The sequence below is a fragment of the Neopelma chrysocephalum genome, unplaced genomic scaffold (assembly GCF_003984885.1).
Source record: "Neopelma chrysocephalum unplaced genomic scaffold, ASM398488v2 Primary Assembly neopelma1_133, whole genome shotgun sequence".
Lineage (NCBI taxonomy): Eukaryota > Metazoa > Chordata > Aves > Passeriformes > Pipridae > Neopelma > Neopelma chrysocephalum.
Genome location: NW_020897795.1, coordinates 508,634 through 525,019, shown reverse-complemented (window position 1 = coordinate 525,019; position 16,386 = coordinate 508,634). Strand labels below are relative to the sequence as shown.

The following is a 16,386-nucleotide window of genomic DNA, read 5'->3' as shown; positions in this document are numbered from 1 at the left end:
ATGAAATAAGCCTCAGATGCTTGATAGCTATGGCAAATAAATAACAGATTTTTTTTTCTACTAACACCCCAAATACCTTAATGTTCAAGCATCTTTACAGCTTGAGAATCCTCTCCACACAGACTTAACTACTGTCCACTACAAAAAAAGCATCTCCAAGTCCTGTTCCTGCAATCAACTTACACCCAGTGTCTAGGCTTTATTGTACCACTTGATTAAAATATGCTGCAATGCATATTCCTTATTTTCCTCCTTTTTTTGCTGAGATTCTTCTAATTGACAAAATCAGTTTTGTCAATAATATTAACAGTTTCTATCAGTTCACAAACAGATATATGGCATCAGGGAATGTAAATTTTCAGATGCCAGGGAGAGCTCAAGAAACTAAGGGCTAATTCAGGTCTGCGCCCTTAAACAGAAAACTGCCAAACCAACTGATAATTTTGGTTTGGGTTTGTTTTTTCCTTTGTGCCATCTGCTTAGTAGGAAGCAGGCTGGTACTTATTACCAGGACATCTCAAATGATGATTCCACAGACACAAAAGACTCTTCTTCTTTATTTTGCTTTTTTATAGCTACTTCCTATAAAATTTATCAAAGGATGTTTTTCCAAGAACAGCTCTTACATTTGCACTCAGAGCACATTACACTGAAAAATTCACATTTATCTGTGGGAACCTAATGCACATATGTAGCTGCACAATCTTTTTCTTCCCATCTCTCCATTTTCACCACCACCACCATGGGAAAAAACCAAAATGAAAGAGAAAACCTGTCAGTACTGCAGCATGACAGCAAGGGAGACTAAGAATCACTCTGAAAATATGGATCCAAAGTTGTGACTTTTATCATGGTTAGAATTATTAAACTACACTTCAGGTATTAGCTGAATTTTCAGGTCTTTGATTCAGGTCTGAATTTCCAGATGGGGATAATCTCAAGTGAGTTGTAAGTTTTAAAAAAATGGTCAAAACATCTCTCCATGGGTTTAAGAAGAAAATGTCATTTACAAACTCAGAAAAAAGTCTGGGAATTTTTCACAAGGAATCAAAATAGTTCCAATATGCAGTATTGTTAAAGTTTGAGGTTGTCCATAAAAGCCGCACAATACTTGATGTTTTTCTTATAAACAGAAAAACCTCAGAAGTATCTTCCTTTCCAATTACAACAATAATTGCTTTCTAATTACAGCAAGTTATCTAGAACAGAATTCTAGAAGGCATGTAAAACCACCCAAACAGTAAGACTGGCAAGACTAGATTTGGTTTTTACAAAAAGTAGTTATTAAAATGAGTGAAGGTTTCATAAAGGTAAATCTTCCTGTATTTAGACAGTGATCATGAGAGGCATTGAAAAAAGTGAAATCCACATGAACAGTCATGGTTAAAAAAGAGAAAAACCTATTTTAAAAGCTTTTCTACATAGCATGAAGCCTAAAAGCCAATGCCATATATTTAACCATCCATATTTTTACACATTCATTTTTTAATTTGAAGACCTCTGTGCTTTTTATTTCATGCAATATCCTATAAGAAAAATAAAAAAAATAATCCGCTTCCCCATATGTAAAATAAAAAAATAATAATCTGTTTTTATTTTTGTTCCCTGTTGAACATGGATCAAAGCATATCACTGTCATATACTAATTTACTAAGAGTGTTTCTATTTATATCTTCCTTTGTAGCATAGGTGTATTAAGCATATTACTTTAGGAAGAGTAATTGCAGTTTTCTTAATTTTTGCTTCATTTCAATTGCATTTATTCTCTTTTTTATTGTAAAGTACAATTTGTTTACATGCAAACAACTGGTAAACTCTCCGGTGTTATAAATAAATAACTGAATTTTGAGACATAAATTCAGTCTCTTGGGGTATAAACAGAATAGTGATCAGGCTCTGAAATACACTACTCATTCCCACTCACTCAATAAGCATCTCACAACTCACTTGAGGGCTGCGAGTTCCCTATATTACAGATTTAAATTTGAGAAGAATGCCAGTGTGAATCTACCCCTACAGGCTTAAAAGATTCACACAGGGGTATTTTTTTCAGTTTCACCGTTTTGAAGGCCTGATAAACAACAAGAAACGGAAAGTACCAGAAATCTTTACAACAGTATACACATGTACTGAATATACATGCACATGAAATACATGCTGTACTGTGGATAGTTCTGTATGTACACAGCGGGGAAAATACTGCAGGCAATGTTGATGTTATCAGGTTCCCTGACACTTCTATCACGTTACTGCTCCTGCTTCTTACCCTTCAATCCTTGTTTTCAGTTGCCTCCACTTCTGCCATACTGAAATTTGTCTGGCTTAAACTGATTATTTTTTGTTGAATTTTCAGTTAAGATGGTCCAGCTGCACAGAATGAAGCCAGAAATTTGCACAGTTCTGCACTTTATAAACTTGAATTCTGACATTACATTTTTTACAGAGCTGTGCATTTCCCCATATCCATGGCAATGCAGCCAGATCCGACAATGACATCAGCCTTGGGAAAGAAATCTCAAAACGTAAAACCTCAAAACTTGAACTAAACAACTCACACATGCACCAAGGGTTTACCTTTACTGAAAACTGTTGCATCCTTCCCAGCTTCTAGTACCAACAAAACTGCATATGTCATTCATACAGAGTGGAGGAGTACATTTTTGGCAGAGCCAATGTGTGCTGCAAGATGCTTAAGGGCAGCCCAGGTACTCATATGAGAAATCCAGTCTCCAGGCAACACAGAGCGCTTTAATTCACATGAAGCCCAGTCATGGAGTCATGCTGGGGGAGAAGTCTGGTGGGTTGGGTAAAGAGGCTGACAGTATAGTAGGGGAGCTAAAATTTTCTAAGAGAAGAAATTGGGAATTCAGTAAAAAGAGTGGGACTGACAAAACCTGGAACCAGTGCCTGGTGTCAGCAGGAAAGCGGAGGCAATGCTGAGGTGAGAAGAGAAAGTCACAAGCACAGGAAACAGACTGAAGAGTACGTATTTACTAGAATAAACTTCCTGTGGCTGCAAACTCTATCCAATATCCTGCATGCTGTCATTTCTTGCATATGCAGCTGCAATTCTGCTCTTTCCCTTCAATTCTTAAAAAAAAAAAAACCTACAGAAAAACCCATCCATGATATGTTTGATTTTATAAACCCTAGTAATGTCAGGTGGGATTTTGGCTTTATGTTGTGTGTGTGTATATGAGAACAACAAATGCCAAGTGCTGTCTAGATACACTGTGGAATAACATGCAAATACTCTTGACAAAGTGATCTAGACTTCAGTATTCATAAAACTGACATCTACCTTGGAAATTCCAATAAAATACATTCCCTAAACTACAGCATTTCCCCATCCAAAAGAACTCAACAAAAAAAACCCCAATCAAACACACACAATGGAGGCAGCAAACAGGAAGAAATCAGTTGTGAATCAGCAACATTTTCTCTGAACAGAAATGTAATTTCTTTAAGACCCACTAATCTGGGTGACATTCGGAATCAGAATCAAAGAACGGCTGGACCAAATTGTTCAACTGGCTCTGTATCTTGTCTCCAAGAAAAGCTATAAATAGATACCTAGAGATGCAAAATACTCTCCCTACCTCCAGCTATTTCCACTTCAGGAATTTCTGGAGCCAGATGTAGTTCCTGTACATTCAGTAATTCTCAACTAACATCTTTTCACAAACATATCTAGTCTCGCATTGAACTGACAAAAAGAAAGAGCAGTTCAGTAGAAGAAATTTTTCCCCTGCTTCTGATCGATTCTCAACAGGTCACAAAAAAATATTACAGCATTCAAACATATATGGAAAAAATTTTGGGAGGGTTCTAGTGCTTCCTTTAAACTGAAAAACTAGTTGGATAAGTCTGCCCTATCAGAGAAGTCATATGAAAAAGTTTCAGCAGAGGTTCTAAAACTTCAGTAACATTTCTCCTCAACTGTATGCAGCAAATACACAGAATTCTTGACAGCACTGTGGTTTCAGATGACCCATATAACTTATTTGTGACACTGTTACTGCAGAGTAATGGAGATTCATAAACTTGGGCTAATAAAACTTTTATGGTGCAGCATATCAGCATGTAATATTTCTCAGTATAATGAAAGAGAAATAGATCCAGTTTAACACCATACACTCAAGCCCAGAGTTGACCTAGAACTGAAAATGCCTTGCCAACAGCTCCCTTCATTTTAGGACACATAGCTTTCAGATCAAACTGAAACTGCCACTTTCATCAGCTATGGGAGAGATTAGTTCTCCCAGGTATTCAGTTACAAATAATGCACAATTATTTAACAGAATGCCATGCAATGACATGCCAGAAACTTATGATTCCATGTCCATGGAAGTCACTGACAGACTTGAAAACCATTTGGTAAAGATGTAGGAGATGGAAATTTTAGCACTGCTTCAGATAGCATAATTCACATGTATTTCCTCGTGTTTCTCAGTAAAATGATACTGTCACACATGCATAAAACATTAAAATACTGAACTTAAACATCTGTGCAACATTTGAAGAGCATTTAACAAGCTCTGACGCAAATCTTCATGATTTCCTCAGGATCTGACATAGCATTGCAACAGCCATCTTCTACAGGTGTTAGAAAACTTACCTGCATTTAATGAAGGCAGGTTGTCTTTCCCACTTATGCCTTCAGTGGCCGTACATTCACGAACCAATGCACACTGCAAAAGAAATACAACCATAAATGCAGCAAATTCAGCTGTCTAACAAATCCATAGCAGTTTATAAACTGGGGGAAAACCATCACTGATGATGTAACTTCCCAGCCCTTAATTATAATTTGCTTTTTTTTCTTTATATTTCTGTTTCAATATACTGTAACACAATCTGAATTACAGCTGAGAAAATGACAAAATATGATCAGCCATTCCATAATAAAACAGAAAGGTTTCCTACCAGTACAGTGGCAGAAGTGTGGAGAGCTACTAGCAGTTTAGCTTAATAAGTATATGTATCAAACAAGAATAAATCACTTATGGTTTAAAAAACTTTTTGACAAGTTTTGTGCTTTCTAAGAGGTTTCTTTAAGCAAGGCAGTTTTCACACGCATAGTGCGAGAAAACACTCCATTAATTTTTAAACAAGGGAGAAGTAGGAACCACAAAAAGTCTTTAAAATGTGCTCGCGGTTTGCGATTGAAGTAATTTGTTATACAAGTGAACTGGAAGATTTCTTTGATGTTTTATTGAAGAATCAACCAGTGTACACCTATGTTAAACTTAGTAGGAAGTGTATTTTTAATGCTCCTCCTCCTCCCAGTAATCAAAAAAACCCCAGATAGCCTCTAAAGGTGAGAGGGAGCTCTGTCCCCAGGGCTTCCCCAGTTTCTCTAAGTTCTGTTGTACAGCTTAAAGCAGAGAGCAAGACCTGATGTACTCTCTACTAGCTGATATCTGAAATTGAATTTAACCATCACCTTCCCCTTCCAAGAGAAATTCCCTGCACATAGTTTATCTAATGAGTCAGAAAATCTAGTTCAAAACTTAATTATTTGAAGTAATTCAGTAACTGTACATTCTCACAATTGCATTCTCACTACAAAGATATGACTCTATAATTCAACTAATCTGTACAAACTAAGGATTCTTTTAAAGACCACAGAAAATACATCTGTCACAAGGCTGTTCTTCCTTGACAAGTATTAAAACCCCCTAGAAAGATGCTATTAAAGCCTTCTGTCTCCCCCAGGCTAGACACAGTTCATTAATTACATCTCAAATAATTCTGAAGAGTCTCATTTCACATTTTGAAATGGAAGAAAAGAAAAATGAAAGAGAAGGCTGTAAAATCAGCTCATGTTGCATATCTCATGGAAGTTCTATACTTCAGAAAGATTTCACAGAGTTTTTTGGCTTCTTTGGAACTGGTACTAATCATTTATTGTTTTAAAAGGGCATTGAAGTCCTTTGAGACGAATGGTGAAAAAAAATTGTAAAATCTATCCTCAGAATGTGACCCAAAAACAGACAGGCTTGGCTGAGCAGAAAAGATATTGAAAACAATGTCTTTTTCTCAAAAAGTACAGTTTTATATATTACTTCCAAACAAAAAATGCAGTTCTTCAGTCTACATTCCCTGTGGTAATATTTTTTTTTTCCATGAAGAAGAGAATTCACCACAGTGTTCAGCAGTACACCATCGTACAGGGGCTGCATTCTCTGTCAGTGCAAGTGGGGCTGCAGAACCAGAGATACCACGAGGAGGCAATTCTGTACAGGTACATCAGTTGCCATCAGACAGGGGACCCAGTTAAAGACACCTTTTTATTAGATGCAAATAATTTAAACCCAGATTTCCTCATTCTGAGCAGTCATTCCTGTATCTCTTCCAAGCTCAAACCTCTTGTCATCGCAGAGACAGTATATCCAGTCCACCCTTCCTCTGTTGGTTCTCCATTCCTCTCAAACCCACTCCCTCTGTATCATATCCAGCTCCAGTCCCCACTGGTTTTCCCTGCAGCAACCTGCCTACTTCAAAGCTTTTATGGTTTTTCTGAGCCCTTCTGTCCTTCCTCTTGTCCCTCACCATGAACACCGTGACTCAGAAGCCCTACACCCTCTGGTAAACTCTGCCCTGTGCTCTGAGGCACCACTGCAGTGCTCTCCTTCCTGCTGGTTTTCCCCACTGTTGTGTGCTCCCATGAAACGCAGCTAAAACCTGTCCCTCTGCAAGGGAATTCACCTCTTCTTTGGCTTGCCTGTCATTCTTTCCAGTTTTTCAGTATTGTGGGCACAGGTTGCACACAAAACTCAATGTGAACAAGACTTCAAGGGCAGAAAACAGAGCAAGGAAAAGAAGTCATATTTACAGCATCTCTATGGACAGTTTTTTGATCACGAGTGATTAAATATATTCAGCTAAGATCCATAAAAGCTATTTTTTTTCCTAAAGAAGGGGAGAGACTAGGAAACTCAGGTTAGAATATTACTCTGTGTATCACAGAATCAGGTGGGTTGGAAGGGACCTCCGAGATCAAGTCCAACCCTTGATCCACTACCACCGTGGTTACTAGACCACGGCACTGAGTGCCACCTCCAGTCTCATCTGAAAAACCTCCAGGGACGGAGAATCCACCACTTCCCTGGGCAGCCCATTCCAATGCCTGATTACCCTCTCTGTAAAGAACTTCTTCCTAATACCTAACCTAAACCTCCCCTTGCACAGCTTAAGACCATGCCCTCTTGTCTCACTGATAGCTGCCTGGGAGAAGAGACCAACCCCCACCTGGTTACAACCTCCTTTTGGGTAGGTGTATTTTCATGAAAAATTATTTTTAGTTTAGGGAAATTGTGTACATAGTACTTTACTCCAGAAATTTTTTATTAAGTTGTTAACCCAATTTGAAATTAGTATTTTAGACATTTGGTATGGTTGATCATTTAATTAACTTGTGCAATAAACTGAGCTTCTACCTTTTGATCCTGGGTATCTGTTGTGATGTGGTCTGTTTCCCCATCCTCCAGTTCTCCCATCTTCACCAGATTGACTTCAATGGTACCAACAGCCTTTCCACCATCAGAAGTTCTGGGGAAAAAACCAAACAACTCATGCCAAAAAAACCAACCCAAGCATCAAATTCTTTCAATAAAAATATTATCAGTAAACATTTAGTCCCCTCTTCATTCTGCATAGCTGCAGTCACCTGTATTAAATTCATTATTGGCAATCATAAACCAAATATTAACAGTGAGGCAAATTCTTCATGGCAATGAAAGTTTTCATCACAAAACTGAGGATGGGTAAATGCTATAAATGAATCCATGAACACTGCCAAGTTTTCAATGTAGGCATTATTCTGTCTGTGGACTACCAGAGAAAGGACTGTGACATTGCACCAATACTCCATTTATGACCTGCAATCCCACTGCACAGGACCTCACTTTGTTTTCTAACACAACCTGTGAAGAAAGGACATACTGAGTATGAATAAAAGTCCTGTGAAACCAAAATAATGAAACTAATCTGAACGTCACTTTTCCTTTTGTAGTCTTTTTGCAGAGCAATTATTCAGAATCCATCCCATCTCTTGAAATATAAGGGAGATAATATAGTTCCAGGTGAATTCCTTTATTATCATCTCCAAAAAGAGTTTATTTCTAATTAAGTAAAAACAAATAGCAATTCAAATTCACATCTCCACAAAAACAGTATTGCTCACTACCTTTTGGAAGAGACAAGGGTTTAAACTCTAAAAAGATACTGAATGCTTTCTCAGCTCTTACTGGTAGCAAAGCACCAAGGTTAATGGCACAGTCTATCTCTCCTGGCTTATTCTGAACAGCTGGATTTTTTGAAAGGAAGGAAAGAAGGGTAACAGACCATTTAATAATAGTGAGGAAAGTATAACAACAGGGACCAAGCAAAATAGGCAAAAGGAAATGATGAGAAGAAGTGCATCAGAATTTCAAAAACACAGAGAGGAAGGATAATAAAAAAAACCCTGTTTGGGGCAATGCTGCGTATAACCTCAGTAGTGAAAATGAACAGTGATGAAGCAGGGCAAAGGAATAGACAGAAAAGTGATTAGAAGGCTGGAAATAAAAAAAAGGGAACTTTTTGAAACAGGAATATAAGAAAAAAGTGTTTCCCATTAAAAACTGCTACATTCCTAGGGCAATCCGTGCTGCAGGAAAACATCAAAATCCCCTTCAACACCAACGCCCTTCCAGAACTTCAAAAAATAGTCCTCACATTACTTTAGCAAAGAAGGGAAAATCCCCTAAACACCTTTATCCTCATTTCAGCAACCAGGAGAAAGTCCAGTGCAGTGCTATATGGAGGTGCCAGTCTCAGCACAGCCCAATTCCTGCTCCCACTCCCAGCACTGAGGGCCCATGAGCAGCACCACACCAACAGGGATTGTCTCCTGCTCTGCATCAGAGCAGGCCCAGGTCAGCTTTCCCGTGCTGCCTTCTGCCACAGGCAGGCTTTCCCAGAGCACTTGTGCCCCAGGCAGGAGGACCATGTCTCTGCCTTGAGCTCCCACAATTTTCCATAATCTGTATTTGTGCATGGAGTATAAGGTCTTAATTAAATCAGAGTACGCCAGCTCTTTACACTGACTAAAACTAAGCACATACGTTGGTCTTTTCAGGCCTGGATATATATTTACCATGCTAAATCAAAACCTTCATGTCCTACAGTAAAGTCTCAAAAAATGGTTATTCCCAAGCTTCAAATTTAAATAATAATTTTGGTTGCAAACAATTAGGCACTCAGTAGAATCCACCTACCTTGCAACTATCCAAATACATTCTCATGTAAAACCTTGCAAAATAAACGTAATCCTTCATATTTTACGTGTGTCACTCTAAGCCAAATTTAATTACTGACAGTAAAATACAATAACAATTAAAATTAACCAATTCCAGACAGCCTCGGAATCAAAGACTAATTAACATTAATTAACAAAGTATGCAGAAGAAAAGTAAAAGTTGTGTTCAATGTCCAAATAGTGTTTATGAGTGAAAAGACCTAATAATTTTGAAATGCATGAACTTCAGTGTCTTCTGAAAGAAGAACATTCCCTTGAGTTGCTATAGCTTAGTGGTTTGACTTCATTTGTTTTCTCATTTTTGTGTCAAGCCAGCACACAAACTAGGCTATGCCAACAGATGGACTACAGCTTCCCAAGAAGAAATGGAATATAACAGACCTTAGCAAAACACATATACCTTTAGAAACAGAGTAAGTGTGTGGTTATAAGACTGAAAATTTTTTCAACTGCTAAACTGGTCCTGATCAAAGTGTTAAGTGGGAGACATCATTACCAGGATGACTTTAATATGCAATAACACTTCGCTGCTACCCTGGTCTAAAAGGAAAAACCTGCGTTCATTTGACTTCCAGAAGTAACGTCCTACTCATTCTTTTTTCAGGGAACACATTTTTCTGAGGCCAGAGAGACCAGCAAGTCTGAGACTGACCTACATAAACCAGATCTGATTTAAGACTACATCAGGGTAAAATTAAGAGTATAAACAAATGCTGAGCAAAATGGAGCTCGGTTTGCAAATTAACTGATAAAAGCCAACATGGCATGTTGCTGCAGTAAAATAAAATAAAAATGGAAATGCTAGTTATGCTTTCTCAGTCCTTGTCTCTTTTTCTTTAGAACACTAAATATTCCCCCCTGCTGCTCTTATTAGAGGCTTGGCCTCAGTATGGCAGTGAGCACTGCATTGCTTGCCTGCATAAGGAGCAATAGGTACTTGGAAGCTTTCTTCATACATGTCTAAAAACAATGATTGATCTAATTTCACCTTTTTCAACTATTTTCTTCTCAGAATGACTCCTGTAATATCACAACCTGAAACATGCAGTATCTGCAAGAGAAGGTAATGCAACAGACTAAAACTAAACAGTGGGACTGTTGCATTATAGCTGTACTCCTTCCTCCAGTTCTTATCTTCCCACATGGAAATATGAAAACATAATTTTAAAAAAAAAAACAACCCCCAAACCAAAGTTCCTTTTTAATGCTACAGGCACACAAATCAACAAAGAGTTCTAAAAATGCCCAGGGCAAAACTGTCATTAGCTGTGTCAGACACTGGGGTTTTAAAACTCCACTGGTGCATGACATTCCTCAAAAAGACATGTCATGCATTCAAAACTTTCCAGCAACATCATGAGATTAAAATTTCACTTGAAAGAAAACTAAAAGTGAGAAACAGAAGTGATGCAGTGGGAAAACAAAAATAGCCTGGCTATCATACTTAAATAGGATAAAAATGTGTATTATTTTACTTTGCACTAACAGTATTGTGCACACACACACACATATATGGACACACTTCACATAATATGCCTGGAAAAATGTGAAGAATATCTCACACATACACACTGTTCAATAGAGTATCAGGAGAGTAATTAATTGGTTTTAGGATAATTCATAATGCATTAGGATAGAATGAGCTTATTTGCTGTAGTTTAATAAAGCTGAAAAGTGCACTCTGCACTCACATGGTGCAGTGAAGATTGTCCCTGCATCGAATTGCTCACAGTCATCCAACAGGAGATACTACAGCCCTGCAAAATAAAGGATTGCACCTTGAGAAATCTGCATAGGGGCAGCAGGGATGAGGAATACACAAAAAAGAATTAGAAAAGTGTCAATGTGAAGAAGCCCATATAAGGCACAAAATCTAGCTGGCTTACAGAGTTGGAAAATTGCCAATTATTTTAGCAGCCTGGGATAAGGAGCAGAAATCATCTCATGTCCATCCACAGAGCAGCTACATTTTAAATAGATTTCTTTACCATCCCAAGTCCTTAAGGATCACCAGGTCAGTATCAGGGAAGGAGTTAGCCAGGAACAACATGTGCAGCAGGAATATGTGCCCACCTTACTAGTTCTGGACATAGCAGGTTGGCCCAGGCACGGAGAGAGAAAGAAGGTAACAAGTTAGTGGTGGAAAAGAAAGGTAGGTGGACTGAGTACAGCAGTCATTTGCCTTCAATGCTGATCTCATCAAGTCGCATTACTGAATGTTGAATATGCAAATTTAAGCCTGCTAATTGGTTCCCATGGCCATACACCTTTCTTCCAAAAAAAAAAAAAAGGAAAAAAAAGAAGAAAAAAGGTTCAAAAACACAAAGAAAAAGGGAAGCAGACTGCGTATTTGCATAGCTATGTTAATTATAAATGACAAAGTGAGTTACTGCGTGGGTTACTGCCTGAAAAGCAAACTGCATGACTGAGTCTAGCAGACAGCCCCTTTCTCCAGTGCATAATACAAAATAAATGTGATTAGCACAGAGTAACATACAGATTGCCATAAAATTAATTTCTCCACTGATGCAATATATTTTGAAATATCCAAGCACAAAACTATTGTACTTGCACAAAGAAATGTTTATTCTGTGAATTCACAGTGGAGTGTACTCCAATTGATACCGCTTTTAAACAAGTCCCCTGGAAACGACATTTTGTTGCATTCTAAGGTAAATAAACAAAGTCTTGCAACGTTAAATTCCTTCCTTTTTTTTTATTTCAATGTACAGTTGATTAAGCTTCATGTCAAAACAGGTTTCACCTCAACTGTATTGGAGATTTGCCTGACTTACAAAGGCAAGCTGTTGTTCACCAGTTTCCTCAGGTGGATGACATAACATGAAGCAGCCAAGAAACAATTTCAGGATGAAGACCAAGTAAAACTAGTTGTAAGCAGATTTCTACTGAATTTTAATAGAAAAAAAGCAGCTATAGTATTTTATAGCCATCATTTGCTAGGGAAGTTATTTCAAGTACATAAATGACTGCAAAAATTACTGTGCCACTTTCAAATTCTCTCTAGTTAGTTAAACATTGTGAATGTAACTATTACTGAAGTGCATTTACATGTTTTCTGGCCCACTGAACTGGTGTTGGGAGGGAGGGAAGTTAAGAGGACTTTCTTTAATGAAGTCTTGAGTTGTCATTTTGAACTTTCCAAAAATAAGTATGGTTTATCTCCTTTAGTTAAAGGAAATAAGTTTGGTCCTGTCCAAGAATAATGAAAATAAGACAGCTGAAAAAAGCAGATTGCTAGACAAATCTGTATTGGACAATATCTGTATTGTCCAAGAGGTCAAGCACAGGCACACATTTAAAGAAAGTCTGTACAGTACATGACTGACAGGCACAATCTCTCAGATAAACTATATGGGCTAAGAAGAGCCCATCAGATGTACTTAATTTTTCCAGAGAACACAAGAGAGCACTATTATCTTTTTTCCTTTGCTGCTTCTTACATGTAACTCACTGGAAACCATACCAAAACTGCCCAAGCTAAAGAGGACTTTCCTGGAAACAGGCAAACTAACACCACAGGGGAAGCAGCTAATGGAAATACTAACTGCTAGCTTTACAAAAAGCCACAGTTCTCAACCAAGCAAAAAAACCCACCCCATTATGCTGTTCTTAACAGAAAGGTATGGCAAAAACATCCTCTAAACTGAACCTAAAACTTAAATCAACTGAAAAATACCACCATCAGTTTTAATTACTAAACTAGCAGACAGTATATGTAACTCTCATTTGCAGAGAAAAAAGTATGCTTTTTTACAGAGAAAATGTATGCTTTTTTTTTTTAATTGGATACACTATATCACATAGTCAATAGTAAGAAATATTCCCGTAATGAATAAGGCTTTTGTTTTATTCAATAGTCTATTTTATCCCATTCATCATCACAACCCGGTGAGAAAGCTGGAAGCAAGTGGTGTTGTATTTATCATGGCAAAATTAAACACTGAAGTTTACGGAAGGTAATTCTGGTTTCATAAGTTTCGTATTGGAAACTGCAATCCCAGGTCTCTAGCAACTAAATTCCTCTGCCAACATCAGTTGCGGACTTTGTCAACACTGAAGCAATTCTACAAATTGACCTGCCCATGTTCTGATGATTAGCTATAGGTGCACACATTCACAAGGAACACTCAGCCAACCAGTTTAAGGCACCTTTATAGAAAAAAAAGGACGATCAAAATAAAAACTTCTTTTGCAGGGGTTTTGTAACTTATGTCCCTCATCACTGTTAGGGTACAATGGTGGGAAAAGGGAAAATTAGAGCACAGTTTGTCAACAATAAGGAATTCTAGACGTATGCCAGCTCTCCACAAAGTAACAGAAAATTACAAGAACATTCTTTAAAAATCACTTTTATATTTTTACATTGTACCTCAGAAAGACAATGGCAAGACATAATAACTAAAAAAAGAAAAAAGGACACAAAGCAAAACAAAACAAACAAAAAAAAACAGTTAAAAAGTAACCAGAGTCTATAATTACACCAATATTTACAGGGCACACCACAGAGCTATTTCCGGGTCCTTAAATCTCTACTTCAAATCTAACAAAGGAGTATCTCAATCACAGGCACTCCCTGGTAAACTCCCATCCAAAGTATATCAACAAGAATTTAACAGAATTGCATGCTTTGACAAGTCCCTTGATATATCCTGTATCCTCCTGAAAGGTACTAATATAATAGGGTGATTAGAGAAAAGCAAGCTTAAATTAGTAGGCTGCTCTGGTTAAGCTGCCATTGAAGGAATGTGGATAATTTCTATTGATTTTCTGCTGCTGAATAGTCACAATCAGGAAACAATCCCACATTTGAAAGGTGAGGACTTTTTTTCCTTCAAAAAAAAAATCCAACTAACTAAAAACGACCATTTACTGTATCTGCAAATTAATTTGAATTGGTACATTTGTGTTCTAATGTTAGCTGAACAAAGAGGACATACAAGACTAAAAACATTAATTAAAAGCCAATTTATTGCTCATGAGTCACCCATTTTAACTTTTTGCTTACCAAGTAAATTGCTAAGACACAAAATAGTTCCTCTGAAACTTTCCTGAAACTTTACATTCTGTCAACTACTGTGGCACCTGTCAGAGGCAATCTTTCAGACCAAGTTCTCAATATGTCAGTCATTGAGGCAAAGTTTGTCCCAAAAAACTAGAGACAACTTGAATTTCTGTATGAAATCATTTATCTAGCCACAGATTTCCATAGCGAGTAGTAGGTTCACATTTTATTAAATTGGTTTTGCTTGTTAGACAAAGTTATCTGCTTGCTAGGCATGGTATTTTCTGTCTTACGGAGAAATTAAAATCAAAGCATTTTGTTAACTTGGCCCTGTAAACTACACACTCATATGCAAGTACTATTGTTGAAATAGGAAGGCAGGTGCAGTAACAAAATCAAAATACTTCAAGCAGTTTCCATTTCAAAAAAGTGCAGTGTCCTTGACACAGTGACAGTACCAAAACATTACTGAATGGGTCATAACTTGGGCCTTAAGCCAAATTAAGGCTGGCTTCATATGCACAGGATAACAAATGTAACACAATTTTTCTACAGAACCTATGTACAATATCACAGACAGAAAAAATACCAGTGTCTCAGTTCTCCTAGTCACACCTTCTTTTCTCCCAAAATGTTGCCTGTACAGACATCCAGTGAGTTTGAGCAGTTGCTCTGTGAAGCTTACCTGTACCTTCCCACTAATCCCAAATAAACCCCCACTGAGCTTGCAAAAATCAGCTCAACAAAATCCCAGCACTGTATAAAGCCCAATGAATTTATTCTGAAAATCACCACCTAAAAGGTTTCCCCTAACCTTCAAAATGTCTTGATTTGTATCTTGATGTATCTTAAGCCACGTAAGACACTTTTTCTTCCTTCAGTGCACAGCTTTAAGGAGTATCTGTTCAGCCCAGCCCTGGGTTCTGAACACTGGCTCTGAGTCTCCTGCAGCTCTGTGCCATCACTAATTAGAGTTGTACATCACACCCCCCACCCTCCACAATTTCAGTTTGACTGCACATCAGTGATAAGGTCTCCCTTGAGCCTCCTTTTCTCCAGGCTCCCAGCTCCCCCAGCTGCTCCTCATCTGACTTGTGCTCCAGACCCTTCACCATCTTTGTTGCCTTCTTTGGATGAGAAATGCCAAGGGTTATTAATTCAACTTGGTTTAAAACACAGGAAAACATTTACCTCAGGGTAAGGGTCAACTGTTGCTCCTTTGATTTTACCAGATCTCCTACTCTAAAGGTGGCACAGCCCAGGAAGCTTCTCTAGAAATCAAAGTAGAAAGAAAAGATAACATATACATTAATTTTTCAATTGTTACTTTTTTGGGTCTCATACTTGGAAATCTTTCTTTGGTACCTAGAAAAATACTGCATTTCAATATAATAGTTTGACGGTCTATCCAGTAGAAATTTTTTATGCATCCATAGCATGATTATCAGTTAATTGTTAAAAATCTGGTTTTATGGGCAGAAACCTTTCTTTTCTCCATTACGAACAATCTGACAACCTGACAAAATAACAGCTTGTAAGATGTACAGCCACAGGAAAATTTTCATTCAGTACAAGCATTTGCATTTTGCATCTTTTTTTTCTATATTTCTAATTTCTGGATTACGAGAAGTGCTAAGTTTTCAGTGTTTTACCAGAATTGTTCTTGCTATGGTTCTCCCTGAAGCCTTTGGAATTACCATCTATGTATTTCAAATATGAACGTATTTGCAAAGAAGGTATTTTTAAATTGAGTTCAGCACAAGTTTATTAACAGAAACAGTGTATTTCTTTAGTTTATGGTAGTGTTTGTAAGTACCTGTTTCCTTTATTTCCAATGCAAGGTGGATCTATTCATTGCAGTACAAGTGCAGAGAAATGTGTTAATGAAACTAGAATGCCTAAAGTTAAATCAAGCTATACCACTATATCTTTTCCTTCTATCAAAATCACCTTCACACAAAAAAATAGTGCAAAGAGGAAAAAGATTAAATCTTCTTTTGCATTTTGGTTACTTTTTAACCTCTGCTCATATCCTGCTGCACATTGCTAAAATCCCATT

The 16,386-nt window shown here is 37.5% G+C and overlaps 1 protein-coding gene across 5 annotated transcripts in view; it reads right to left on the bottom strand.

The window, feature by feature from the left end:
• Positions 1-16,386, bottom strand: part of INPP4B (inositol polyphosphate-4-phosphatase type II B) — a 312,873-nt gene that overhangs the window by 108,723 nt on the left and 187,764 nt on the right. For all 5 annotated transcript variants that reach the window (XM_027698885.1, XM_027698882.1, XM_027698884.1 and 2 more), the window contains 3 exons: positions 15,519-15,598; positions 7,443-7,554; positions 4,619-4,691 (listed from right to left, as the gene is read on the bottom strand). In XM_027698885.1, coding sequence (XP_027554686.1) covers positions 4,619-4,691; positions 7,443-7,554; positions 15,519-15,598 — 265 coding nt within the window. The remainder of the gene's footprint in view (positions 1-4,618; positions 4,692-7,442; positions 7,555-15,518; positions 15,599-16,386) is intronic.